The 24,614-nt window shown below is 35.6% G+C and overlaps 3 protein-coding genes and 1 long non-coding RNA gene across 10 annotated transcripts; 1 reads left to right on the forward strand and 3 right to left on the reverse strand.

Moving 5' to 3' along the window:
- Positions 1-232: 232 nt before the first annotated feature.
- Positions 233-9,528, reverse strand: LOC141378457 (serine/threonine-protein kinase pim-3-like). Of its 4 annotated transcripts, none has more exons than XM_087290915.1 (9): positions 7,358-7,450; positions 5,777-5,821; positions 5,286-5,534; positions 5,086-5,168; positions 4,922-4,972; positions 4,477-4,849; positions 4,173-4,352; positions 2,280-2,367; positions 233-282 (listed from the first exon to the last, which is right to left on the reverse strand). In XM_087290915.1, the coding sequence occupies exons 2-8, from the start codon at positions 5,790-5,792 to the stop codon at positions 2,285-2,287; spliced, it is 1,035 nt and encodes a 344-aa protein (XP_087147041.1). In that variant the 5' UTR covers positions 5,793-5,821; positions 7,358-7,450; the 3' UTR covers positions 233-282; positions 2,280-2,284. The 4 variants fall into 4 exon arrangements, with proteins under 4 accessions (XP_087147041.1, XP_087147039.1, XP_087147040.1 ...); XM_087290913.1 differs by lacking the exon at positions 233-282 and adding an exon at positions 9,441-9,528 and having other exon boundaries at positions 516-2,367; XM_087290916.1 differs by lacking the exons at positions 233-282; positions 2,280-2,367; positions 7,358-7,450 and adding exons at positions 3,721-3,907; positions 4,005-4,100; positions 6,791-6,806.
- On the reverse strand, positions 7,684-13,371 carry LOC141378458 (serine/threonine-protein kinase pim-3-like). Of its 2 annotated transcripts, XM_087290864.1 has the most exons (8): positions 12,941-13,360; positions 12,447-12,695; positions 12,247-12,329; positions 12,083-12,133; positions 11,638-12,010; positions 11,334-11,513; positions 11,166-11,261; positions 10,882-11,068 (listed from the first exon to the last, which is right to left on the reverse strand). In XM_087290864.1, exons 1-7 carry the CDS (start codon positions 12,954-12,956, stop codon positions 11,170-11,172), a joined length of 1,044 nt encoding a protein of 347 aa, XP_087146990.1. In that variant the 5' UTR covers positions 12,957-13,360; the 3' UTR covers positions 10,882-11,068; positions 11,166-11,169. The 2 variants fall into 2 exon arrangements, with proteins under 2 accessions (XP_087146991.1, XP_087146990.1); XM_087290865.1 differs by lacking the exons at positions 10,882-11,068; positions 11,166-11,261 and adding an exon at positions 7,684-9,528 and having other exon boundaries at positions 12,941-13,371.
- A 1,018-nt stretch (positions 13,372-14,389) lies between these two features.
- LOC110438565 (serine/threonine-protein kinase pim-3-like) lies at positions 14,390-20,502 on the reverse strand. 3 transcript variants are annotated; one of them, XM_087290863.1, is made up of 8 exons: positions 20,109-20,465; positions 19,615-19,863; positions 19,415-19,497; positions 19,251-19,301; positions 18,806-19,178; positions 18,502-18,681; positions 16,609-16,696; positions 14,390-14,613 (listed from the first exon to the last, which is right to left on the reverse strand). In XM_087290863.1, the coding sequence occupies exons 1-7, from the start codon at positions 20,122-20,124 to the stop codon at positions 16,614-16,616; spliced, it is 1,035 nt and encodes a 344-aa protein (XP_087146989.1). In that variant the 5' UTR covers positions 20,125-20,465; the 3' UTR covers positions 14,390-14,613; positions 16,609-16,613. The 3 variants fall into 3 exon arrangements, with proteins under 3 accessions (XP_087146989.1, XP_087146988.1, XP_087146987.1); XM_087290861.1 differs by lacking the exons at positions 14,390-14,613; positions 16,609-16,696 and adding exons at positions 18,050-18,236; positions 18,334-18,429 and having other exon boundaries at positions 20,109-20,502; XM_087290862.1 differs by lacking the exon at positions 14,390-14,613 and having other exon boundaries at positions 14,847-16,696; positions 20,109-20,484.
- Positions 20,503-20,846: 344 nt separating this feature from the next.
- Positions 20,847-24,396, forward strand: LOC141378459 (uncharacterized). Its single transcript, XR_015513696.1, has 4 exons — positions 20,847-20,963; positions 21,073-21,177; positions 23,729-23,992; positions 24,122-24,396. It is a non-coding gene; the product is annotated as an uncharacterized LOC141378459 (long non-coding RNA).
- Positions 24,397-24,614: the final 218 nt, after the last annotated feature.

Genomic DNA, 24,614 nt, shown 5'->3' on the forward strand with positions numbered 1-24,614 from the left:
AAATATATCAAAGTTAATTAAAGTAAACATATTAAAGGTAAACAGGTTTCTATTTTTTCAATGTAGTTAAAAACTCTTTATGAAATGAATAATATGATTAATAATATGGTTCATTTCTTATATTGATATACATTTTTTATATTAAATTATCTCTGGGTCATAAATGATTCTGCTTGCAGCCTTCAGTACATCAGCTTTGAGGCTCAGTGCTGTGTTTCTTCTTCTTCTTCTTGGTCTTTACTGACGCTCCTGGTGCAGTGATGTTGCAGTTGCTGTGAAAAGCTAGGCGAGAACACAAACCACAAGTGTTTTTATTCAGGCATGCAACAGACTGAATGTCCTAAAACTGTTTGTGGTCAAGCTGGTGATCTTGCATGCTCAATACACACATCAATGCATGAGATAAACTGTGGTTAGACAAAAACAGAAATAAGAAAAGTAAGAAAATATTTAGTGCACGCTGCAGCTGTAAATGTTGCTTTTATTATTTTCATGACTTGGAATTGATGAGAAACTGAAGATGCAAAAGTCTGATTTATTAAAATACGTACCATGAATCAGAGACAGTGTAAACAGCACACAACTGAGGTTTGATTTATTTAAAGAAGAGCAGAGCAATGCAACATATACGAGTGCAACATTCAACATTTAAACCAAATTGTAATAATCATTCAACAAAATTTCCTTTCATAAAGCAAATCCATCTGTTTGTATTTCCTATTATCTTTTAATTTCTACATTAGACCTTCTTTAGTTGTTGAGAAATGACAGTATCCTGTTCACTGATCAGACACTTATAATGAATTTAATGTGTGAAGAGAGTTTAGTGTGGAGTAAATTCAGCACAATGGACAGCTCCCTGCAGTGCTGAACTGACTGAACCACATCTGCAGGAGGAAATGCTACAGAGATGTTTAATTACTGCTGAATAATTACTGAACAATATTGAATATTGAAAATCTAACCCATCAGTAGTGATTACTAATTAAACATTTATTTTATATATAAATTAAGATAAAAGGCGATTACATAAAAAACCTGTTGGGCTTATTCGCTCTAAGACATGCTTTGATAATTATATTTCTTTTAAAGTAATACGGTTTTGTTAATGTTAATAAAAGGAAACACTGAGTTTGTATAATCATTTCTTTTTGTAATTGAACACTCACTTTACAGCTCTTCATCTCTCAGAAAACTCCCTCATTAAACCAATAGTTGCCCTCGCGCACATTAATCAATACACAAGACTAAAGAAAGCCTAATGGAAAATCTGTGCTTTGTGACAATGATCTAAGAGATCTTATCAGATCAGTGAAGTTTATTTTTCAGTTTGGCTGAAGTGAAAACAGTTTTTGATAAAAACAAACAAAAAATTAAGCACATTATTATTAGCCCTGTAAGAATTTTTTTTTTTTTTTTTTTTTTTTTGGCTACAGAACCAAGCACTGTTGTCCTATGATTTGCCTAAATTAAACTAACTTTAGTTAACCTAATTAACCCAGTGAGCCTTTAAACTGCACTTTAAGCTGAATACTAGTGTCTTGTAAAATAACTATTAAAATATTGTGTCATGAGTTATTAGAGATTATTTATTTAACATATTATGTTTAAAAATGTGTTGCAAAAGATATTTTCTCAATTAAACCGTGCTGGGGAATTATTTAATCATTCATTACACTCAGAATAATTTATTTCAAGTGTTTATTTCAGTTCATTTTGATGATTATGGATTACAGCTAATATTAGTGTCAATTATAGTTTATCTCTTCATAATATAGCTGTGCTTTAATGATAAGTTTACATGTTTACCTAAAGTTTTATTATTTTAATATTATTTGAATGAATTTTATCGATAATTAATGCAAAGTCCTGCAAATAATTAAGCAACACAATCCTGCAGCCATAGTCCAACTTCAAATACAGAAAAATTGTATATTTAATAAAGTATATTAGTAAAATAAGTGTTTATAATTAGTTTTTAAAGTGTATCTTAGTTTCTAATAATACTTTAAATTAAATTAACAGCAAATTCATTATATTTTGTAAAACGATGATTTATAGTGTATTTAATATTAGAATCTTTAACTTCTGATTTTCCAACCACTTTTAGCAAATTCATCAGTGTTAAACTCATATTTTTCATTATTGTGTGTAATCAGTAAAGATAAAATAAAATGAATATAATAACTAAATATATATTCACTTTAATAATGGCCTGTTGTTCATTTTAGAGCAAGAGTCTCCTTGTGCTGAACGGTTTAACAGCACCTCCACATCACCTGCATCAGAGTGTGTTTTCTGCTGGAATCTGCTGTTCAGTGTGTGTTCGGTGTGTGTTCTCCTCTTCTCCATCTGCGTCTACTGCCTCTGTCAGAAGAAAACTACAGGTCATCAGCTATTCGTAAAAAATGGATATCTCAAATTATAAAATGTAAATTATTCTTATCTTTTGTTAAGTTTCTGTAGGTTCTGGGGCTGAGAACAGACATGTTGAGGTATGAGCACATTTTGAGAATAATTTTAATATATATCATTCGCAATAGTTTAGCAGCAACACAAATTACATCAATATAATATAATATATTTATTTGTTTATTATTTTAATGAAATATATTCTGTTTCAGGCTGGTGATGAAGTGTGTTATGCTTCATTAGACATGCCTTCCACACAGCAACAAAGGCAGAGGAATAAAAGAGCTCAGAGTTCAGACTTCAGTATTTATTCTAATGTCAGAACCAGCAGAATGTAAAGTAGAGTAAACTAAAGTCATTGTTCTTTAGTAGAAATATGATTCAAAAGAGTGTTAATGACAATGTTCTGGCATCTGCATCCTATTTTCATTGATTCTAATATTGTAAGTTTTTAATGATTAAAAATGTAAATACATTTAAGAAAGGTTAAATGTTTTTTCCAAATATTTGACTTGCAGTCTCAGAAAGGACTCAGTGTTGTTTCTGGGTCTCTCAGTTTAATATAATTTAAGCCAATCACATGAGTGCATATGCAGTAGTACTCCCAGCTAAAACTGAAGTTCTTAAACTCTTTTCATGCCACAAAACAAACATCTCCCTGCTACAACAACAGAAATGTAGAATGCAAATGTACATCTAACAGAGCTCTGAACATTCCTAATATTAAAAAAACAAAAAACTAGGTCTTAGATCATCAGATGTGTACACCATTTCAGAGGTTTTACTGCTACTGTGGGCAAATTACCACAACAACTCCACCAAAACTTATATATTATAGATCTATAAGATCATTTAATGGAATAACAACCTAAACAATATTTCATCACACCTTTAGCCTCAGTCAGTAGAGCTGCAATCTTCATTTTAAAACCATTATGAAAACCTCCATTAAGAGGACTTAAATGGATAGTTCACCCCAAAATAACAATTCTGTATCATTAACTCCCTTTCACTTGCTCCAAACCTGTTTGAGTTTCTTTATTCTGTTCAATACAAAAGAAGATATTTTGAAGAAAGCTGAAAAGCTGTACCCATTGACTTGTTTGTTTTTGCTACTATGAAAGTCAACGGTTACAGGTTTTCAGCTTCTTCAAAACATTTTATTTTGTGCAAAACAGAAAACAAGAAACTCTTAAAGATTTGAAACCGCTTGAGCTTGAGTAAACAGTGAGTAAATCTGGATTTCTGTGTGAACTCTCCCTTTATTTGAGCTCTCTCCAGTCACTCTAGGAAGACACTACACCTGGATTATTTGTCTAAATAATACATTTATTATTAAAATCCCTTTTAACATTAAAGTCATCTAAAGCCGTGGCTTAGTGCAGGTAAAGGGGCCCCGGCCCTGGGTGAGTCGGCCATTAGTTTATGCCCACTCCTCATTCTGCAGGTGATCAGGAAGCAGTTCTCTGCACTTCCTGTGTGACTCCTGCTCACCCTACACAAATCATTAAGATCATTAATCCAGACTGACCCTAACAACACAATCAAAGCCATGAGTGCGTCACTCAGATAAGTGTCAAGTCACTGGCCACCTGTTCACTGTAACCAGGGATGGCGCTCAATATCGTCCAAACTGGGCCGATCAGCCGCCGCTGGACTGAGACACCAGCCAATCAGCTGACGGCACTCTGATACACACAACACCGTGTTCAGAAACACAGAGCAACACACTTCTGCTGATCTCTCAGTGAGTCTCTTACCTGTTGACAGAGTTATGGGGAAGGTCAGTTTGCTTCTGGACGTGACCCTCAGTGCACCTCCGAAGGGGAAACGGTTGCACAGGATGTTGAAGAGGGTCACTCCTACTGACCACACCGTAGCTGGACCCGCATGGTAGCGCTGTCTGCAGAACCACTCAGGTGGAGCGTATTGAATAGTTCCTGAGAGACACAAGGAGACACAAACACCCGTTCAAAACACTCCAGCACACACAAATTCCCTTTGGTGGATCATCAAAAGCTCACAAACATCCACAGAGTGTTTCCTTCTGCAACACAAACCCACCTGCGAAGTATTTGTAGGCCGAGCGCTTGAGCAGATCTCCACAGCCGAAGTCCAGCAGCTTGATGTCCTGGGACTCTGTGGAGATCAGCAGGTTCTCTGGCTTGACGTCCCGGTGCAGGACTCCGCGGCTCTCGCAGTGTTTCAGAGCCGCGATCAGCTGCACCAGCACTTTCTTGGCCAGACGCTCATCCAGACAGCCGTTCTCCTCACAGAAGCTCTGGAGGTCTTGGCAGGGATCCGGACGCTCCAGGATCAGGATGTAGCGTCTGGGACGGTCAAACCAGTCAAGCAGCTGCAGGACGTTGGGGCAGGCAGGAGCTGAATTGACGCGGGTCATCAGTGCCACCTCCAGCGGCAGCCGACCCTGACCTTCCTGCAGGACAAACGATTGGATTCAGAACCCAATGAAACATCAAACACAACAACAGGTTCACACTGAACTCACAACTCTCAGTCTCCTCTGTGTCCGCTCTTTAGACACATACTTGATGGCGACCTGTAGACAGATAAAGCATAATAAATCACACCTGCCTGATCCTCGCACATCACATTTACTGAGATCAGGATTTCTAAAGGCTGTTTGAATGAAGAGCGGAGAAAACGACTTACTGGCAGTCCATCGGACCTGCGCATCCCAGCGAACACAGAGCCAAATCCACCGTCTCCCAGCAGTGGGCCCTTTGCATACGCGTCTGCAACACAGAGGAGCAGTAGAAATGTGTGTTCAAAGAAAACATGCAGCAGTAGAGAAAACTGCAAAAGAGCATTACTGAAACATCATCATCACTTCTTCAATAAGCCATTCTGACCTCTGCGAGAGCGTTTGAGAGCTCTTCTAGATGAGGTGGACGGACGTTCATCTTCTGGTGTTTGCTGGCTGCCGCTCTGCCGCTTCCTCTTCCTGTTACCCTGATCTGTGGACACAGATTTGGCCAACAGGGAAGGCAGAGGTCCATCAAGCTCTTGGCTCACGGTCTGGGTTTCACCATCACCATCATGTGTCCTGACGTCCTGAACAGCTGCCTGGATGAAAGCAGAACTCCTGGATCTGGAGCGGCCTGAGACAACGACAACAACAACAACAACATATCACGTTTATTATAAGATTATAAGAATTAATCAACAATTAACTTTAGTAGCTGCATCTACAGAGAATAAAAGACATCTGATCACTTATATCGGGGAACAGTTGTGTTGAAATGGGTTCATTTGTACCAGTTTATTTACATCACATTTCCCCAAATATTACACAACATCATATCATGATTGATCATAAACAAATAAAAACTAAAACACTCACTGCGGTTTTCACCCATCTGACAAACTCCTCCAAACTCCAGCAAACCTGAAAACAAGAACAAAGATCAAATATCAATAAAAATGTCAATAAAAACGATAAAAACAAGATCAAAATCAAAATAAACACAACAAAAGAGCAACAAAACGTGTGAAAAGGAATAATTTCAGCTCTGAGCGTCGATCTCCTTGTAAAATAAAAGTCTTCTGTCAGAAATTCTCTGGTCTCCTTGAAGAATCGCAGTATCAGCACAGTAATCCTCAGCAAATGCCTCAGAAATTCGCCTCTCCTCAATCAACAGATAGCGGCGAGTCTCGGTGTTTATATATGGAGTCAAATCATAACACGCGTTGCTATAGCAACCACAATTTGAATCGCCAATCTGAATCACATGAGTAAACGATTCATCTCATCTCAACATATAAATAATAAATAATTAATAATAATAAATAACATAGTTATAATAATAATAATAATAATAATAATGAAGTTTAAATCAATTAATTTATAATTCACGAAACTGTAATAATAATGCTAAATGAGCAAGATTGGTTTGACAAGGTTTGACTTTGTAAAATGTACAGCTATTTAGGAATTAATTAAATTAAAATAATAAAATTAACTCATATATTTTCTATTAGTGGCCCAAGCAATGTAAGTGCATGCTGGTTAATTACACGTACAGTGCTAACTGCTCACGTAGATATTAGGAATATAAGTTAAAAAAAAAAGTTTATTATTGTAAATAATAGAAAGTAAATTAAATCGTTCACCATTTCTATGTCTATGCCTATATTTTACAGTCTATGGTCTACGCACGATTTCAGATCACATGGCCGTTTGTATCATCATCTGGTAGGCTACATGGTTCAGTCATATTTATGTACTTTTCATTTGCTCTTGTTTTCAGATTTAATATTATTAAGTTTTATTAATGTTTTCGTTTTTTTGGATGTATGTGAAGGCTTTTTAAGGGACTTTGTGTTCACTCAACGGCTAGAAAGCACAAAAGTTCACCTGCCGAATGAGTTCCCGCGTCTGACCACAAGATGGCGTCCACAGCAGAAAGGTGCAAGTTTATAAATACATTATTTCTGTTTGTATGAATCTAGATAGCTGTTTTCATTACTAATATACAGCTTTCAATAAGCTAAATTACTATCACAAGGTCTGTAATGACAATTAGCTTGTACGTTTGCTAGATTTTTCCTAACCTATCTAGCCTTGTTCATTTATATTAAAACAAAAAAAAAGATTGTATTTTATTCAGAAAAACATCTCTCGTTTGTCATTACGTTTGATGATTTGATGTGATTTGAGCTTCTGAACTTCTGTTAAGGGTGCAAAGTGTGCATTGAAGCGGCCTGATTTTATACACCAGTTTACAGTAGTAAAAATATATCAAAGTTAATTAAAGTAAACATATTAAAGGTAAACAGGTTTCTATTTTTTCAATGTAGTTAAAAACTCTTTATGAAATGAATAATATGATTAATAATATGGTTCATTTCTTATATTGATATACATTTTTTTATATTAAATTATCTCTGGGTCATAAATGATTCTGCTTGCAGCCTTCAGTACATCAGCTTTCAGGCTCAGTGCTGTGTTTCTTCTTCTTCTTCTTGGTCTTTACTGACGCTCCTGGTGCAGTGATGTTGCAGTTGCTGTGAAAAGCTAGGCGAGAACACAAACCACAAGTGTTTTTATTCAGGCATGCAACAGACTGAATGTCCTAAAACTGTTTGTGGTCAAGCTGGTGATCTTGCATGCTCAATACACACATCAATGCATGAGATAAACTGTGGTTAGACAAAAACAGAAATAAGAAAAGTAAGAAAATATTTAGTGCACGCTGCAGCTGTAAATGTTGCTTTTATTATTTTCATGACTTGGAATTGATGAGAAACTGAAGATGCAAAAGTCTGATTTATTAAAATACGTACCATGAATCAGAGACAGTGTAAACAGCACACAACTGAGGTTTGATTTATTTAAAGAAGAGCAGAGCAATGCACATATACGAGTGCAACATTCAACATTTAAACCAAATTGTAATAATCATTCAACAAAATTTCCTTTCATAAAGCAAATCCATCTGTTTGTATTTCCTATTATCTTTTAATTTCTACATTAGACCTTCTTTAGTTGTTGAGAAATGACAGTATCCTGTTCACTGATCAGACACTTATAATGAATTTAATGTGTGAAGAGAGTTTAGTGTGGAGTAAATTCAGCACAATGGACAGCTCCCTGCAGTGCTGAACTGACTGAACCACATCTGCAGGAGGAAATGCTACAGAGATGTTTAATTACTGCTGAATAATTACTGAACAATATTGAATATTGAAAATCTAACCCATCAGTAGTGATTACTAATTAAACATTTATTTTATATATAAATTAAGATAAAAGGCGATTACATAAAAAACCTGTTGGGCTTATTCGCTCTAAGACATGCTTTGATAATTATATTTCTTTTAAAGTAATACGGTTTTGTTAATGTTAATAAAAGGAAACACTGAGTTTGTATAATCATTTCTTTTTGTAATTGAACACTCACTTTACAGCTCTTCATCTCTCAGAAAACTCCCTCATTAAACCAATAGTTGCCCTCGCGCACATTAATCAATACACAAGACTAAAGAAAGCCTAATGGAAAATCTGTGCTTTGTGACAATGATCTAAGAGATCTTATCAGATCAGTGAAGTTTATTTTTCAGTTTGGCTGAAGTGAAAACAGTTTTTGATAAAAACAAACAAAAAATTAAGCACATTATTATTAGCCCTGTAAGATTTTTTTTTTTTTTTTTTTTGGCTACAGAACCAAGCACTGTTGTCCTATGATTTGCCTAAATTAAACTAACTTTAGTTAACCTAATTAACCCAGTGAGCCTTTAAACTGCACTTTAAGCTGAATACTAGTGTCTTGTAAAATAACTATTAAAATATTGTGTCATGAGTTATTAGAGATTATTTATTTAACATATTATGTTTAAAAATGTGTTGCAAAAGATATTTTCTCAATTAAACCGTGCTGGGGAATTATTTAATCATTCATTACACTCAGAATAATTTATTTCAAGTGTTTATTTCAGTTCATTTTGATGATTATGGATTACAGCTAATATTAGTGTCAATTATAGTTTATCTCTTCATAATATAGCTGTGCTTTAATGATAAGTTTACATGTTTACCTAAAGTTTTATTATTTTAATATTATTTGAATGAATTTTATCGATAATTAATGCAAAGTCCTGCAAATAATTAAGCAACACAATCCTGCAGCCATAGTCCAACTTCAAATACAGAAAAATTGTATATTTAATAAAGTATATTAGTAAAATAAGTGTTTATAATTAGTTTTTAAAGTGTATCTTAGTTTCTAATAATACTTTAAATTAAATTAACAGCAAATTCATTATATTTTGTAAAACGATGATTTATAGTGTATTTAATATTAGAATCTTTAACTTCTGATTTTCCAACCACTTTTAGCAAATTCATCAGTGTTAAACTCATATTTTTCATTATTGTGTGTAATCAGTAAAGATAAAATAAAATGAATATAATAACTAAATATATATTCACTTTAATAATGGCCTGTTGTTCATTTTAGAGCAAGAGTCTCCTTGTGCTGAACGGTTTAACAGCACCTCCACATCACCTGCATCAGAGTGTGTTTTCTGCTGGAATCTGCTGTTCAGTGTGTGTTCGGTGTGTGTTCTCCTCTTCTCCATCTGCGTCTACTGCCTCTGTCAGAAGAAAACTACAGGTCATCAGCTATTCGTAAAAAATGGATATCTCAAATTATAAAATGTAAATTATTCTTATCTTTTGTTAAGTTTCTGTAGGTTCTGGGGCTGAGAACAGACATGTTGAGGTATGAGCACATTTTGAGAATAATTTTAATATATATCATTCGCAATAGTTTAGCAGCAACACAAATTACATCAATATAATATAATATATTTATTTGTTTATTATTTTAATGAAATATATTCTGTTTCAGGCTGGTGATGAAGTGTGTTATGCTTCATTAGACATGCCTTCCACACAGCAACAAAGGCAGAGGAATAAAAGAGCTCAGAGTTCAGACTTCAGTATTTATTCTAATGTCAGAACCAGCAGAATGTAAAGTAGAGTAAACTAAAGTCATTGTTCTTTAGTAGAAATATGATTCAAAAGAGTGTTAATGACAATGTTCTGGCATCTGCATCCTATTTTCATTGATTCTAATATTGTAAGTTTTTAATGATTAAAAATGTAAATACATTTAAGAAAGGTTAAATGTTTTTTCCAAATATTTGACTTGCAGTCTCAGAAAGGACTCAGTGTTGTTTCTGGGTCTCTCAGTTTAATATAATTTAAGCCAATCACATGAGTGCATATGCAGTAGTACTCCCAGCTAAAACTGAAGTTCTTAAACTCTTTTCATGCCACAAAACAAACATCTCCCTGCTACAACAACAGAAATGTAGAATGCAAATGTACATCTAACAGAGCTCTGAACATTCCTAATATTAAAAAAACAAAAAACTAGGTCTTAGATCATCAGATGTGTACACCATTTCAGAGGTTTTACTGCTACTGTGGGCAAATTACCACAACAACTCCACCAAAACTTATATATTATAGATCTATAAGATCATTTAATGGAATAACAACCTAAACAATATTTCATCACACCTTTAGCCTCAGTCAGTAGAGCTGCAATCTTCATTTTAAAACCATTATGAAAACCTCCATTAAGAGGACTTAAATGGATAGTTCACCCCAAAATAACAATTCTGTATCATTAACTCCCTTTCACTTGCTCCAAACCTGTTTGAGTTTCTTTATTCTGTTCAATACAAAAGAAGATATTTTGAAGAAAGCTGAAAAGCTGTACCCATTGACTTGTTTGTTTTTGCTACTATGAAAGTCAACGGTTACAGGTTTTCAGCTTCTTCAAAACATTTTATTTTGTGCAAAACAGAAAACAAGAAACTCTTAAAGATTTGAAACCGCTTGAGCTTGAGTAAACAGTGAGTAAATCTGGATTTCTGTGTGAACTCTCCCTTTATTTGAGCTCTCTCCAGTCACTCTAGGAAGACACTACACCTGGATTATTTGTCTAAATAATACATTTATTATTAAAATCCCTTTTAACATTAAAGTCATCTAAAGCCGTGGCTTAGTGCAGGTAAAGGGGCCCCGGCCCTGGGTGAGTCGGCCATTAGTTTATGCCCACTCCTCATTCTGCAGGTGATCAGGAAGCAGTTCTCTGCACTTCCTGTGTGACTCCTGCTCACCCTACACAAATCATTAAGATCATTAATCCAGACTGACCCTAACAACACAATCAAAGCCATGAGTGCGTCACTCAGATAAGTGTCAAGTCACTGGCCACCTGTTCACTGTAACCAGGGATGGCGCTCAATATCGTCCAAACTGGGCCGATCAGCCGCCGCTGGACTGAGACACCAGCCAATCAGCTGACGGCACTCTGATACACACAACACCGTGTTCAGAAACACAGAGCAACACACTTCTGCTGATCTCTCAGTGAGTCTCTTACCTGTTGACAGAGTTATGGGGAAGGTCAGTTTGCTTCTGGACGTGACCCTCAGTGCACCTCCGAAGGGGAAACGGTTGCACAGGATGTTGAAGAGGGTCACTCCTACTGACCACACCGTAGCTGGACCCGCATGGTAGCGCTGTCTGCAGAACCACTCAGGTGGAGCGTATTGAATAGTTCCTGAGAGACACAAGGAGACACAAACACCCGTTCAAAACACTCCAGCACACACAAATTCCCTTTGGTGGATCATCAAAAGCTCACAAACATCCACAGAGTGTTTCCTTCTGCAACACAAACCCACCTGCGAAGTATTTGTAGGCCGAGCGCTTGAGCAGATCTCCACAGCCGAAGTCCAGCAGCTTGATGTCCTGGGACTCTGTGGAGATCAGCAGGTTCTCTGGCTTGACGTCCCGGTGCAGGACTCCGCGGCTCTCGCAGTGTTTCAGAGCCGCGATCAGCTGCACCAGCACTTTCTTGGCCAGACGCTCATCCAGACAGCCGTTCTCCTCACAGAAGCTCTGGAGGTCTTGGCAGGGATCCGGACGCTCCAGGATCAGGATGTAGCGTCTGGGACGGTCAAACCAGTCAAGCAGCTGCAGGACGTTGGGGCAGGCAGGAGCTGAATTGACGCGGGTCATCAGTGCCACCTCCAGCGGCAGCCGACCCTGACCTTCCTGCAGGACAAACGATTGGATTCAGAACCCAATGAAACATCAAACACAACAACAGGTTCACACTGAACTCACAACTCTCAGTCTCCTCTGTGTCCGCTCTTTAGACACATACTTGATGGCGACCTGTAGACAGATAAAGCATAATAAATCACACCTGCCTGATCCTCACACATCACATTTACTGAGATCAGGATTTCTAAAGGCTGTTTGAATGAAGAGCGGAGAAAACGACTTACTGGCAGTCCATCGGACCTGCGCATCCCAGCGAACACAGAGCCAAATCCACCGTCTCCCAGCAGTGGGCCCTTTGCATACGCGTCTGCAACACAGAGGAGCAGTAGAAATGTGTGTTCAAAGAAAACATGCAGCAGTAGAGAAAACTGCAAAAGAGCATTACTGAAACATCATCATCACTTCTTCAATAAGCCATTCTGACCTCTGCGAGAGCGTTTGAGAGCTCTTCTAGATGAGGTGGACGGACGTTCATCTTCTGGTGTTTGCTGGCTGCCGCTCTGCCGCTTCCTCTTCCTGTTACCCTGATCTGTGGACACAGATTTGGCCAACAGGGAAGGCAGAGGTCCATCAAGCTCTTGGCTCACGGTCTGGGTTTCACCATCACCATCATGTGTCCTGACGTCCTGAACAGCTGCCTGGATGAAAGCAGAACTCCTGGATCTGGAGCGGCCTGAGACAACGACAACAACAACAACAACAACATATCACGTTTATTATAAGATTATAAGAATTAATCAACAGTTAACTTTAGTAGCTGCATCTACAGAGAATAAAAGACATCTGATCACTTATATCGGGGAACAGTTGTGTTGAAATGGGTTCATTTGTACCAGTTTATTTACATCACATTTCCCCAAATATTACACAACATCATATCATGATTGATCATAAACAAATAAAAACTAAAACACTCACTGCGGTTTTCACCCATCTGACAAACTCCTCCAAACTCCAGCAAACCTGAAAACAAGAACAAAGATCAAATATCAATAAAAATGTCAATAAAAACGATAAAAACAAGATCAAAATCAAAATAAACACAACAAAAGAGCAACAAAACGTGTGAAAAGGAATAATTTCAGCTCTGAGCGTCGATCTCCTTGTAAAATAAAAGTCTTCTGTCAGAAATTCTCTGGTCTCCTTGAAGAATCGCAGTATCAGCACAGTAATCCTCAGCAAATGCCTCAGAAATTCGCCTCTCCTCAATCAACAGATAGCGGCGAGTCTCGGTGTTTATATATGGAGTCAAATCATAACACGCGTTGCTATAGCAACCACAATTTGAATCGCCAATCTGAATCACATGAGTAAACGATTCATCTCATCTCAACATATAAATAATAAATAATTAATAATAATAAATAACATAGTTATAATAATAATAATAATAATAATAATGAAGTTTAAATCAATTAATTTATAATTCACGAAACTGTAATAATAATGCTAAATGAGCAAGATTGGTTTGACAAGGTTTGACTTTGTAAAATGTACAGCTATTTAGGAATTAATTAAATTAAAATAATAAAATTAACTCATATATTTTCTATTAGTGGCCCAAGCAATGTAAGTGCATGCTGGTTAATTACACGTACAGTGCTAACTGCTCACGTAGATATTAGGAATATAAGTTAAAAAAAAAAGTTTATTATTGTAAATAATAGAAAGTAAATTAAATCGTTCACCATTTCTATGTCTATGCCTATATTTTACAGTCTATGGTCTACGCACGATTTCAGATCACATGGCCGTTTGTATCATCATCTGGTAGGCTACATGGTTCAGTCATATTTATGTACTTTTCATTTGCTCTTGTTTTCAGATTTAATATTATTAAGTTTTATTAATGTTTTCGTTTTTTTGGATGTATGTGAAGGCTTTTTAAGGGACTTTGTGTTCACTCAACGGCTAGAAAGCACAAAAGTTCACCTGCCGAATGAGTTCCCGCGTCTGACCACAAGATGGCGTCCACAGCAGAAAGGTGCAAGTTTATAAATACATTATTTCTGTTTGTATGAATCTAGATAGCTGTTTTCATTACTAATATACAGCTTTCAATAAGCTAAATTACTATCACAAGGTCTGTAATGACAATTAGCTTGTACGTTTGCTAGAATTTTCCTAACCTATCTAGCCTTGTTCATTTATATTAAAACAAAAAAAAAGATTGTATTTTATTCAGAAAAACATCTCTCGTTTGTCATTACGTTTGATGATTTGATGTGATTTGAGCTTCTGAACTTCTGTTAAGGGTGCAAAGTGTGCATTGAAGCGGCCTGATTTTATACACCAGTTTACAGTAGTAAAAATATATCAAAGTTAATTAAAGTAAACATATTAAAGGTAAACAGGTTTCTATTTTTTCAATGTAGTTAAAAACTCTTTATGAAATGAATAATATGATTAATAATATGGTTCATTTCTTATATTGATATACATTTTTTATATTAAATTATCTCTGGGTCATAAATGATTCTGCTTGCAGCCTTCAGTACATCAGCTTTCAGGCTCAGTGCTGTGTTTCTTCTTCTTCTTCTTGGTCTTTACTGACGCTCCTGGTGCAGTGATGTTGCAGTTGCTGTGAAAAGCTAGGCGAGAACACAAACCACAAGTGTTTTTATTCAGGCATGCAACAGACTGAATGTCCTAAAACTGTTTGTGGTCAAGCTGGTGATCTTGCATGCTCAATACACACATCAATGCATGAGATAAACTGTGGTTAGACAAAAACAGAAATAAGAAAAGTAAGAAAATATTTAGTGCACGCTGCAGCTGTAAATGTTGCTTTTATTATTTTCATGACTTGGAATTGATGAGAAACTGAAGATGCAAAAGTCTGATTTATTAAAATACGTACCATGAATCAGAGACAGTGTAAACAGCACACAACTGAGGTTTGATTTATTTAAAGAAGAGCAGAGCAATGCAACATATACGAGTGCAACATTCAACATTTAAACCAAATTGTAATAATCATTCAACAAAATTTCCTTTCATAAAGCAAATCCATCTGTTTGTATTTCCTATTATCTTTTAATTTCTACATTAGACCTTCTTTAGTTGTTGAGAAATGACAGTATCCTGTTCACTGATCAGACACTTATAATGAATTTAATGTGTGAAGAGAGTTTAGTGTGGAGTAAATTCAGCACAATGGACAGCTCCCTGCAGTGCTGAACTGACTGAACCACATCTGCAGGAGGAAATGCTACAGAGATGTTTAATTACTGCTGAATAATTACTGAACAATATTGAATATTGAAAATCTAACCCATCAGTAGTGATTACTAATTAAACATTTATTTTATATATAAATTAAGATAAAAGGCGATTACATAAAAAACCTGTTGGGCTTATTCGCTCTAAGACATGCTTTGATAATTATATTTCTTTTAAAGTAATACGGTTTTGTTAATGTTAATAAAAGGAAACACTGAGTTTGTATAATCATTTCTTTTTGTAATTGAACACTCACTTTACAGCTCTTCATCTCTCAGAAAACTCCCTCATTAAACCAATAGTTGCCCTCGCGCACATTAATCAATACACAAGACTAAAGAAAGCCTAATGGAAAATCTGTGCTTTGTGACAATGATCTAAGAGATCTTATCAGATCAGTGAAGTTTATTTTTCAGTTTGGCTGAAGTGAAAACAGTTTTTGATAAAAACAAACAAAAAATTAAGCACATTATTATTAGCCCTGTAAGATTTTTTTTTTTTTTTTTTTTTTTTGGCTACAGAACCAAGCACTGTTGTCCTATGATTTGCCTAAATTAAACTAACTTTAGTTAACCTAATTAACCCAGTGAGCCTTTAAACTGCACTTTAAGCTGAATACTAGTGTCTTGTAAAATAACTATTAAAATATTGTGTCATGAGTTATTAGAGATTATTTATTTAACATATTATGTTTAAAAATGTGTTGCAAAAGATATTTTCTCAATTAAACCGTGCTGGGGAATTATTTAATCATTCATTACACTCAGAATAATTTATTTCAAGTGTTTATTTCAGTTCATTTTGATGATTATGGATTACAGCTAATATTAGTGTCAATTATAGTTTATCTCTTCATAATATAGCTGTGCTTTAATGATAAGTTTACATGTTTACCTAAAGTTTTATTATTTTAATATTATTTGAATGAATTTTATCGATAATTAATGCAAAGTCCTGCAAATAATTAAGCAACACAATCCTGCAGCCATAGTCCAACTTCAAATACAGAAAAATTGTATATTTAATAAAGTATATTAGTAAAATAAGTGTTTATAATTAGTTTTTAAAGTGTATCTTAGTTTCTAATAATACTTTAAATTAAATTAACAGCAAATTCATTATATTTTGTAAAACGATGATTTATAGTGTATTTAATATTAGAATCTTTAACTTCTGATTTTCCAACCACTTTTAGCAAATTCATCAGTGTTAAACTCATATTTTTCATTATTGTGTGTAATCAGTAAAGATAAAATAAAATGAATATAATAACTAAATATATATTCACTTTAATAATGGCCTGTTGTTCATTTTAGAGCAAGAGTCTCCTTGTGCTGAACGGTTTAACAGCACCTCCACATCACCTGCATCAGAGTGTGTTTTCTGCTGGAATCTGCTGTTCAGTGTGTGTTCGGTGTGTGTTCTCCTCTTCTCCATCTGCGTCTACTGCCTCTGTCAGAAGAAAACTACAGGTCATCAGCTATTCGTAAAAAATGGATATCTCAAATTATAAAATGTAAATTATTCTTATCTTTTGTTAAGTTTCTGTAGGTTCTGGGGCTGAGAACAGACATGTTGAGGTATGAGCACATTTTGAGAATAATTTTAATATATATCATTCGCAATAGTTTAGCAGCAACACAAATTACATCAATATAATATAATATATTTATTTGTTTATTATTTTAATGAAATATATTCTGTTTCAGGCTGGTGATGAAGTGTGTTATGCTTCATTAGACATGCCTTCCACACAGCAACAAAGGCAGAGGAATAAAAGAGCTCAGAGTTCAGACTTCAGTATTTATTCTAATGTCAGAACCAGCAGAATGTAAAGTAGAGTAAACTAAAGTCATTGTTCTTTAGTAGAAATATGATTCAAAAGAGTGTTAATGACAATGTTCTGGCATCTGCATCCTATTTTCATTGATTCTAATATTGTAAGTTTTTAATGATTAAAAATGTAAATACATTTAAGAAAGGTTAAATGTTTTTTCCAAATATTTGACTTGCAGTCTCAGAAAGGACTCAGTGTTGTTTCTGGGTCTCTCAGTTTAATATAATTTAAGCCAATCACATGAGTGCATATGCAGTAGTACTCCCAGCTAAAACTGAAGTTCTTAAACTCTTTTCATGCCACAAAACAAACATCTCCCTGCTACAACAACAGAAATGTAGAATGCAAATGTACATCTAACAGAGCTCTGAACATTCCTAATATTAAAAAAACAAAAAACTAGGTCTTAGATCATCAGATGTGTACACCATTTCAGAGGTTTTACTGCTACTGTGGGCAAATTACCACAACAACTCCACCAAAACTTATATATTATAGATCTATAAGATCATTTAATGGAATAACAACCTAAACAATATTTCATCACACCTTTAGCCTCAGTCAGTAGAGCTGCAATCTTCATTTTAAAACCATTATGAAAACCTCCATTAAGAGGACTTAAATGGATAGTTCACCCCAAAATAACAATTCTGTATCATTAACTCCCTTTCACTTGCTCCAAACCTGTTTGAGTTTCTTTATTCTGTTCAATACAAAAGAAGATATTTTGAAGAAAGCTGAAAAGCTGTACCCATTGACTTGTTTGTTTTTGCTACTATGAAAGTCAACGGTTACAGGTTTTCAGCTTCTTCAAAACATTTTATTTTGTGCAAAACAGAAAACAAGAAACTCTTAAAGATTTGAAACCGCTTGAGCTTGAGTAAACAGTGAGTAAATCTGGATTTCTGTGTGAACTCTCCCTTTATTTGAGCTCTCTCCAGTCACTCTAGGAAGACACTACACCTGGATTATTTGTCTAAATAATACATTTATTATTAAAATCCCTTTTAACATTAAAGTCATCTAAAGCCGTGGCTTAGTGCAGGTAAAGGGGCCCCGGCCCTGGGTGAGTCGGCCATTAGTTTATGCCCACTCCTCATTCTGCAGGTGATCAGGAAGCAGTTCTCTGCACTTCCTGTGTGACTCCTGCTCACCCTACACAAATCATTAAGATCATTAATCCAGACTGACCCTAACAACACAATCAAAGCCATGAGTGCGTCACTCAGATAAGTGTCAAGTCACTGGCCACCTGTTCACTGTAACCAGGGATGGCGCTCAATATCGTCCAAACTGGGCCGATCAGCCGCCGCTGGACTGAGACACCAGCCAATCAGCTGACGGCACTCTGATACACACAACACCGTGTTCAGAAACACAGAGCAACACACTTCTGCTGATCTCTCAGTGAGTCTCTTACCTGTTGACAGAGTTATGGGGAAGGTCAGTTTGCTTCTGGACGTGACCCTCAGTGCACCTCCGAAGGGGAAACGGTTGCACAGGATGTTGAAGAGGGTCACTCCTACTGACCACACCGTAGCTGGACCCGCATGGTAGCGCTGTCTGCAGAACCACTCAGGTGGAGCGTATTGAATAGTTCCTGAGAGACACAAGGAGACACAAACACCCGTTCAAAACACTCCAGCACACACAAATTCCCTTTGGTGGATCATCAAAAGCTCACAAACATCCACAGAGTGTTTCCTTCTGCAACACAAACCCACCTGCGAAGTATTTGTAGGCCGAGCGCTTGAGCAGATCTCCACAGCCGAAGTCCAGCAGCTTGATGTCCTGGGACTCTGTGGAGATCAGCAGGTTCTCTGGCTTGACGTCCCGGTGCAGGACTCCGCGGCTCTCGCAGTGTTTCAGAGCCGCGATCAGCTGCACCAGCACTTTCTTGGCCAGACGCTCATCCAGACAGCCGTTCTCCTCACAGAAGCTCTGGAGGTCTTGGCAGGGATCCGGACGCTCCAGGATCAGGATGTAGCGTCTGGGACGGTCAAACCAGTCAAGCAGCTGCAGGACGTTGGGGCAGGCAGGAGCTGAATTGACGCGGGTCATCAGTGCCACCTCCAGCGGCAGCCGACCCTGACCTTCCTGCAGGACAAACGATTGGATTCAGAACCCAATGAAACATCAAACACAACAACAGGTTCACACTGAACTCACAACTCTCAGTCTCCTCTGTGTCCGCTCTTTAGACACATACTTGATGGCGACCTGTAGACAGATAAAGCATAATAAATCACACCTGCCTGATCCTCACACATCACATTTACTGAGATCAGGATTTCTAAAGGCTGTTTGAATGAAGAGCGGAGAAAACGACTTACTGGCAGTCCATCGGACCTGCGCATCCCAGCGAACACAGAGCCAAATCCACCGTCTCCCAGCAGTGGGCCCTTTGCATACGCGTCTGCAACACAGAGGAGCAGTAGAAATGTGTGTTCAAAGAAAACATGCAGCAGTAGAGAAAACTGCAAAAGAGCATTACTGAAACATCATCATCACTTCTTCAATAAGCCATTCTGACCTCTGCGAGAGCGTTTGAGAGCTCTTCTAGATGAGGTGGACGGACGTTCATCTTCTGGTGTTTGCTGGCTGCCGCTCTGCCGCTTCCTCTTCCTGTTACCCTGATCTGTGGACACAGATTTGGCCAACAGGGAAGGCAGAGGTCCATCAAGCTCTTGGCTCACGGTCTGGGTTTCACCATCACCATCATGTGTCCTGACGTCCTGAACAGCTGCCTGGATGAAAGCAGAACTCCTGGATCTGGAGCGGCCTGAGACAACGACAACAACAACAACAACAACATATCACGTTTATTATAAGATTATAAGAATTAATCAACAATTAACTTTAGTAGCTGCATCTACAGAGAATAAAAGACATCTGATCACTTATATCGGGGAACAGTTGTGTTGAAATGGGTTCATTTGTACCAGTTTATTTACATCACATTTCCCCAAATATTACACAACATCATATCATGATTGATCATAAACAAATAAAAACTAAAACACTCACTGCGGTTTTCACCCATCTGACAAACTCCTCCAAACTCCAGCAAACCTGAAAACAAGAACAAAGATCAAATATCAATAAAAATGTCAATAAAAACGATAAAAACAAGATCAAAATCAAAATAAACACAACAAAAGAGCAACAAAACGTGTGAAAAGGAATAATTTCAGCTCTGAGCGTCGATCTCCTTGTAAAATAAAAGTCTTCTGTCAGAAATTCTCTGGTCTCCTTGAAGAATCGCAGTATCAGCACAGTAATCCTCAGCAAATGCCTCAGAAATTCGCCTCTCCTCAATCAACAGATAGCGGCGAGTCTCGGTGTTTATATATGGAGTCAAATCATAACACGCGTTGCTATAGCAACCACAATTTGAATCGCCAATCCGAATCACATGAGTAAACGATTCATCTCATCTCAACATATAAATAATAAATAATTAATAATAATAAATAACATAGTTATAATAATAATAATAATAATAATAATAATGAAGTTTAAATCAATTAATTTATAATTCACGAAACTGTAATAATAATGCTAAATGAGCAAGATTGGTTTGACAAGGTTTGACTTTGTAAAATGTACAGCTATTTAGGAATTAATTAAATTAAAATAATAAAATTAACTCATATATTTTCTATTAGTGGCCCAAGCAATGTAAGTGCATGCTGGTTAATTACACGTACAGTGCTAACTGCTCACGTAGATATTAGGAATATAAGTTAAAAAAAAAAGTTTATTATTGTAAATAATAGAAAGTAAATTAAATCGTTCACCATTTCTATGTCTATGCCTATATTTTACAGTCTATGGTCTACGCACGATTTCAGATCACATGGCCGTTTGTATCATCATCTGGTAGGCTACATGGTTCAGTCATATTTATGTACTTTTCATTTGCTCTTGTTTTCAGATTTAATATTATTAAGTTTTATTAATGTTTTCGTTTTTTTGGATGTATGTGAAGGCTTTTTAAGGGACTTTGTGTTCACTCAACGGCTAGAAAGCACAAAAGTTCACCTGCCGAATGAGTTCCCGCGTCTGACCACAAGATGGCGTCCACAGCAGAAAGGTGCAAGTTTATAAATACATTATTTCTGTTTGTATGAATCTAGATAGCTGTTTTCATTACTAATATACAGCTTTCAATAAGCTAAATTACTATCACAAGGTCTGTAATGACAATTAGCTTGTACGTTTGCTAGAATTTTCCTAACCTATCTAGCCTTGTTCATTTATATTAAAACAAAAAAAAAGATTGTATTTTATTCAGAAAAACATCTCTCGTTTGTCATTACGTTTGATGATTTGATGTGATTTGAGCTTCTGAACTTCTGTTAAGGGTGCAAAGTGTGCATTGAAGCGGCCTGATTTTATACACCAGTTTACAGTAGTAAAAATATATCAAAGTTAATTAAAGTAAACATATTAAAGGTAAACAGGTTTCTATTTTTTCAATGTAGTTAAAAACTCTTTATGAAATGAATAATATGATTAATAATATGGTTCATTTCTTATATTGATATACATTTTTTATATTAAATTATCTCTGGGTCATAAATGATTCTGCTTGCAGCCTTCAGTACATCAGCTTTCAGGCTCAGTGCTGTGTTTCTTCTTCTTCTTCTTGGTCTTTACTGACGCTCCTGGTGCAGTGATGTTGCAGTTGCTGTGAAAAGCTAGGCGAGAACACAAACCACAAGTGTTTTTATTCAGGCATGCAACAGACTGAATGTCCTAAAACTGTTTGTGGTCAAGCTGGTGATCTTGCATGCTCAATACACACATCAATGCATGAGATAAACTGTGGTTAGACAAAAACAGAAATAAGAAAAGTAAGAAAATATTTAGTGCACGCTGCAGCTGTAAATGTTGCTTTTATTATTTTCATGACTTGGAATTGATGAGAAACTGAAGATGCAAAAGTCTGATTTATTAAAATACGTACCATGAATCAGAGACAGTGTAAACAGCACACAACTGAGGTTTGATTTATTTAAAGAAGAGCAGAGCAATGCAACATATACGAGTGCAACATTCAACATTTAAACCAAATTGTAATAATCATTCAACAAAATTTCCTTTCATAAAGCAAATCCATCTGTTTGTATTTCCTATTATCTTTTAATTTCTACATTAGACCTTCTTTAGTTGTTGAGAAATGACAGTATCCTGTTCACTGATCAGACACTTATAATGAATTTAATGTGTGAAGAGAGTTTAGTGTGGAGTAAATTCAGCACAATGGACAGCTCCCTGCAGTGCTGAACTGACTGAACCACATCTGCAGGAGGAAATGCTACAGAGATGTTTAATTACTGCTGAATAATTACTGAACAATATTGAATATTGAAAATCTAACCCATCAGTAGTGATTACTAATTAAACATTTATTTTATATATAAATTAAGATAAAAGGCGATTACATAAAAAACCTGTTGGGCTTATTCGCTCTAAGACATGCTTTGATAATTATATTTCTTTTAAAGTAATACGGTTTTGTTAATGTTAATAAAAGGAAACACTGAGTTTGTATAATCATTTCTTTTTGTAATTGAACACTCACTTTACAGCTCTTCATCTCTCAGAAAACTCCCTCATTAAACCAATAGTTGCCCTCGCGCACATTAATCAATACACAAGACTAAAGAAAGCCTAATGGAAAATCTGTGCTTTGTGACAATGATCTAAGAGATCTTATCAGATCAGTGAAGTTTATTTTTCAGTTTGGCTGAAGTGAAAACAGTTTTTGATAAAAACAAACAAAAAATTAAGCACATTATTATTAGCCCTGTAAGATTTTTTTTTTTTTTTTTTTTTGGCTACAGAACCAAGCACTGTTGTCCTATGATTTGCCTAAATTAAACTAACTTTAGTTAACCTAATTAACCCAGTGAGCCTTTAAACTGCACTTTAAGCTGAATACTAGTGTCTTGTAAAATAACTATTAAAATATTGTGTCATGAGTTATTAGAGATTATTTATTTAACATATTATGTTTAAAAATGTGTTGCAAAAGATATTTTCTCAATTAAACCGTGCTGGGGAATTATTTAATCATTCATTACACTCAGAATAATTTATTTCAAGTGTTTATTTCAGTTCATTTTGATGATTATGGATTACAGCTAATATTAGTGTCAATTATAGTTTATCTCTTCATAATATAGCTGTGCTTTAATGATAAGTTTACATGTTTACCTAAAGTTTTATTATTTTAATATTATTTGAATGAATTTTATCGATAATTAATGCAAAGTCCTGCAAATAATTAAGCAACACAATCCTGCAGCCATAGTCCAACTTCAAATACAGAAAAATTGTATATTTAATAAAGTATATTAGTAAAATAAGTGTTTATAATTAGTTTTTAAAGTGTATCTTAGTTTCTAATAATACTTTAAATTAAATTAACAGCAAATTCATTATATTTTGTAAAACGATGATTTATAGTGTATTTAATATTAGAATCTTTAACTTCTGATTTTCCAACCACTTTTAGCAAATTCATCAGTGTTAAACTCATATTTTTCATTATTGTGTGTAATCAGTAAAGATAAAATAAAATGAATATAATAACTAAATATATATTCACTTTAATAATGGCCTGTTGTTCATTTTAGAGCAAGAGTCTCCTTGTGCTGAACGGTTTAACAGCACCTCCACATCACCTGCATCAGAGTGTGTTTTCTGCTGGAATCTGCTGTTCAGTGTGTGTTCGGTGTGTGTTCTCCTCTTCTCCATCTGCGTCTACTGCCTCTGTCAGAAGAAAACTACAGGTCATCAGCTATTCGTAAAAAATGGATATCTCAAATTATAAAATGTAAATTATTCTTATCTTTTGTTAAGTTTCTGTAGGTTCTGGGGCTGAGAACAGACATGTTGAGGTATGAGCACATTTTGAGAATAATTTTAATATATATCATTCGCAATAGTTTAGCAGCAACACAAATTACATCAATATAATATAATATATTTATTTGTTTATTATTTTAATGAAATATATTCTGTTTCAGGCTGGTGATGAAGTGTGTTATGCTTCATTAGACATGCCTTCCACACAGCAACAAAGGCAGAGGAATAAAAGAGCTCAGAGTTCAGACTTCAGTATTTATTCTAATGTCAGAACCAGCAGAATGTAAAGTAGAGTAAACTAAAGTCATTGTTCTTTAGTAGAAATATGATTCAAAAGAGTGTTAATGACAATGTTCTGGCATCTGCATCCTATTTTCATTGATTCTAATATTGTAAGTTTTTAATGATTAAAAATGTAAATACATTTAAGAAAGGTTAAATGTTTTTTCCAAATATTTGACTTGCAGTCTCAGAAAGGACTCAGTGTTGTTTCTGGGTCTCTCAGTTTAATATAATTTAAGCCAATCACATGAGTGCATATGCAGTAGTACTCCCAGCTAAAACTGAAGTTCTTAAACTCTTTTCATGCCACAAAACAAACATCTCCCTGCTACAACAACAGAAATGTAGAATGCAAATGTACATCTAACAGAG

Source organism: Danio rerio, chromosome 17, assembly GCF_052040795.2.
Source record: "Danio rerio strain M-AB ecotype USA chromosome 17, GRCz13ab, whole genome shotgun sequence".
Taxonomy (NCBI): Eukaryota; Metazoa; Chordata; class Actinopteri; order Cypriniformes; family Danionidae; genus Danio; species Danio rerio.

Excerpts from the sequence above, each read along its gene's own strand:
- LOC141378458 (XM_087290864.1), bottom strand. Across the intron at positions 12,330-12,446 it reads TCTCAAACGCTCTCGCAGAG|ACGCGTATGCAAAGGGCCCA; the intron begins GTCAGAATGGCT and ends TCTGTGTTGCAG. Across the intron at positions 11,514-11,637 it reads GGCCTACAAATACTTCGCAG|GAACTATTCAATACGCTCCA; the intron begins GTGGGTTTGTGT and ends TGTGTCTCTCAG.
- LOC110438565 (XM_087290861.1), bottom strand. Across the intron at positions 19,498-19,614 it reads TCTCAAACGCTCTCGCAGAG|ACGCGTATGCAAAGGGCCCA; the intron begins GTCAGAATGGCT and ends TCTGTGTTGCAG. Across the intron at positions 18,430-18,501 it reads CCCCATAACTCTGTCAACAG|AGTGCCGTCAGCTGATTGGC; the intron begins GTAAGAGACTCA and ends TGTGTGTATCAG.
- LOC141378457 (XM_087290916.1), bottom strand. Across the intron at positions 4,973-5,085 it reads GCAGGTCCGATGGACTGCCA|GTCGCCATCAAGTATGTGTC; the intron begins GTAAGTCGTTTT and ends ATCTGTCTACAG. Across the intron at positions 4,850-4,921 it reads CACAGAGGAGACTGAGAGTT|GAAGGTCAGGGTCGGCTGCC; the intron begins GTGAGTTCAGTG and ends TTTGTCCTGCAG.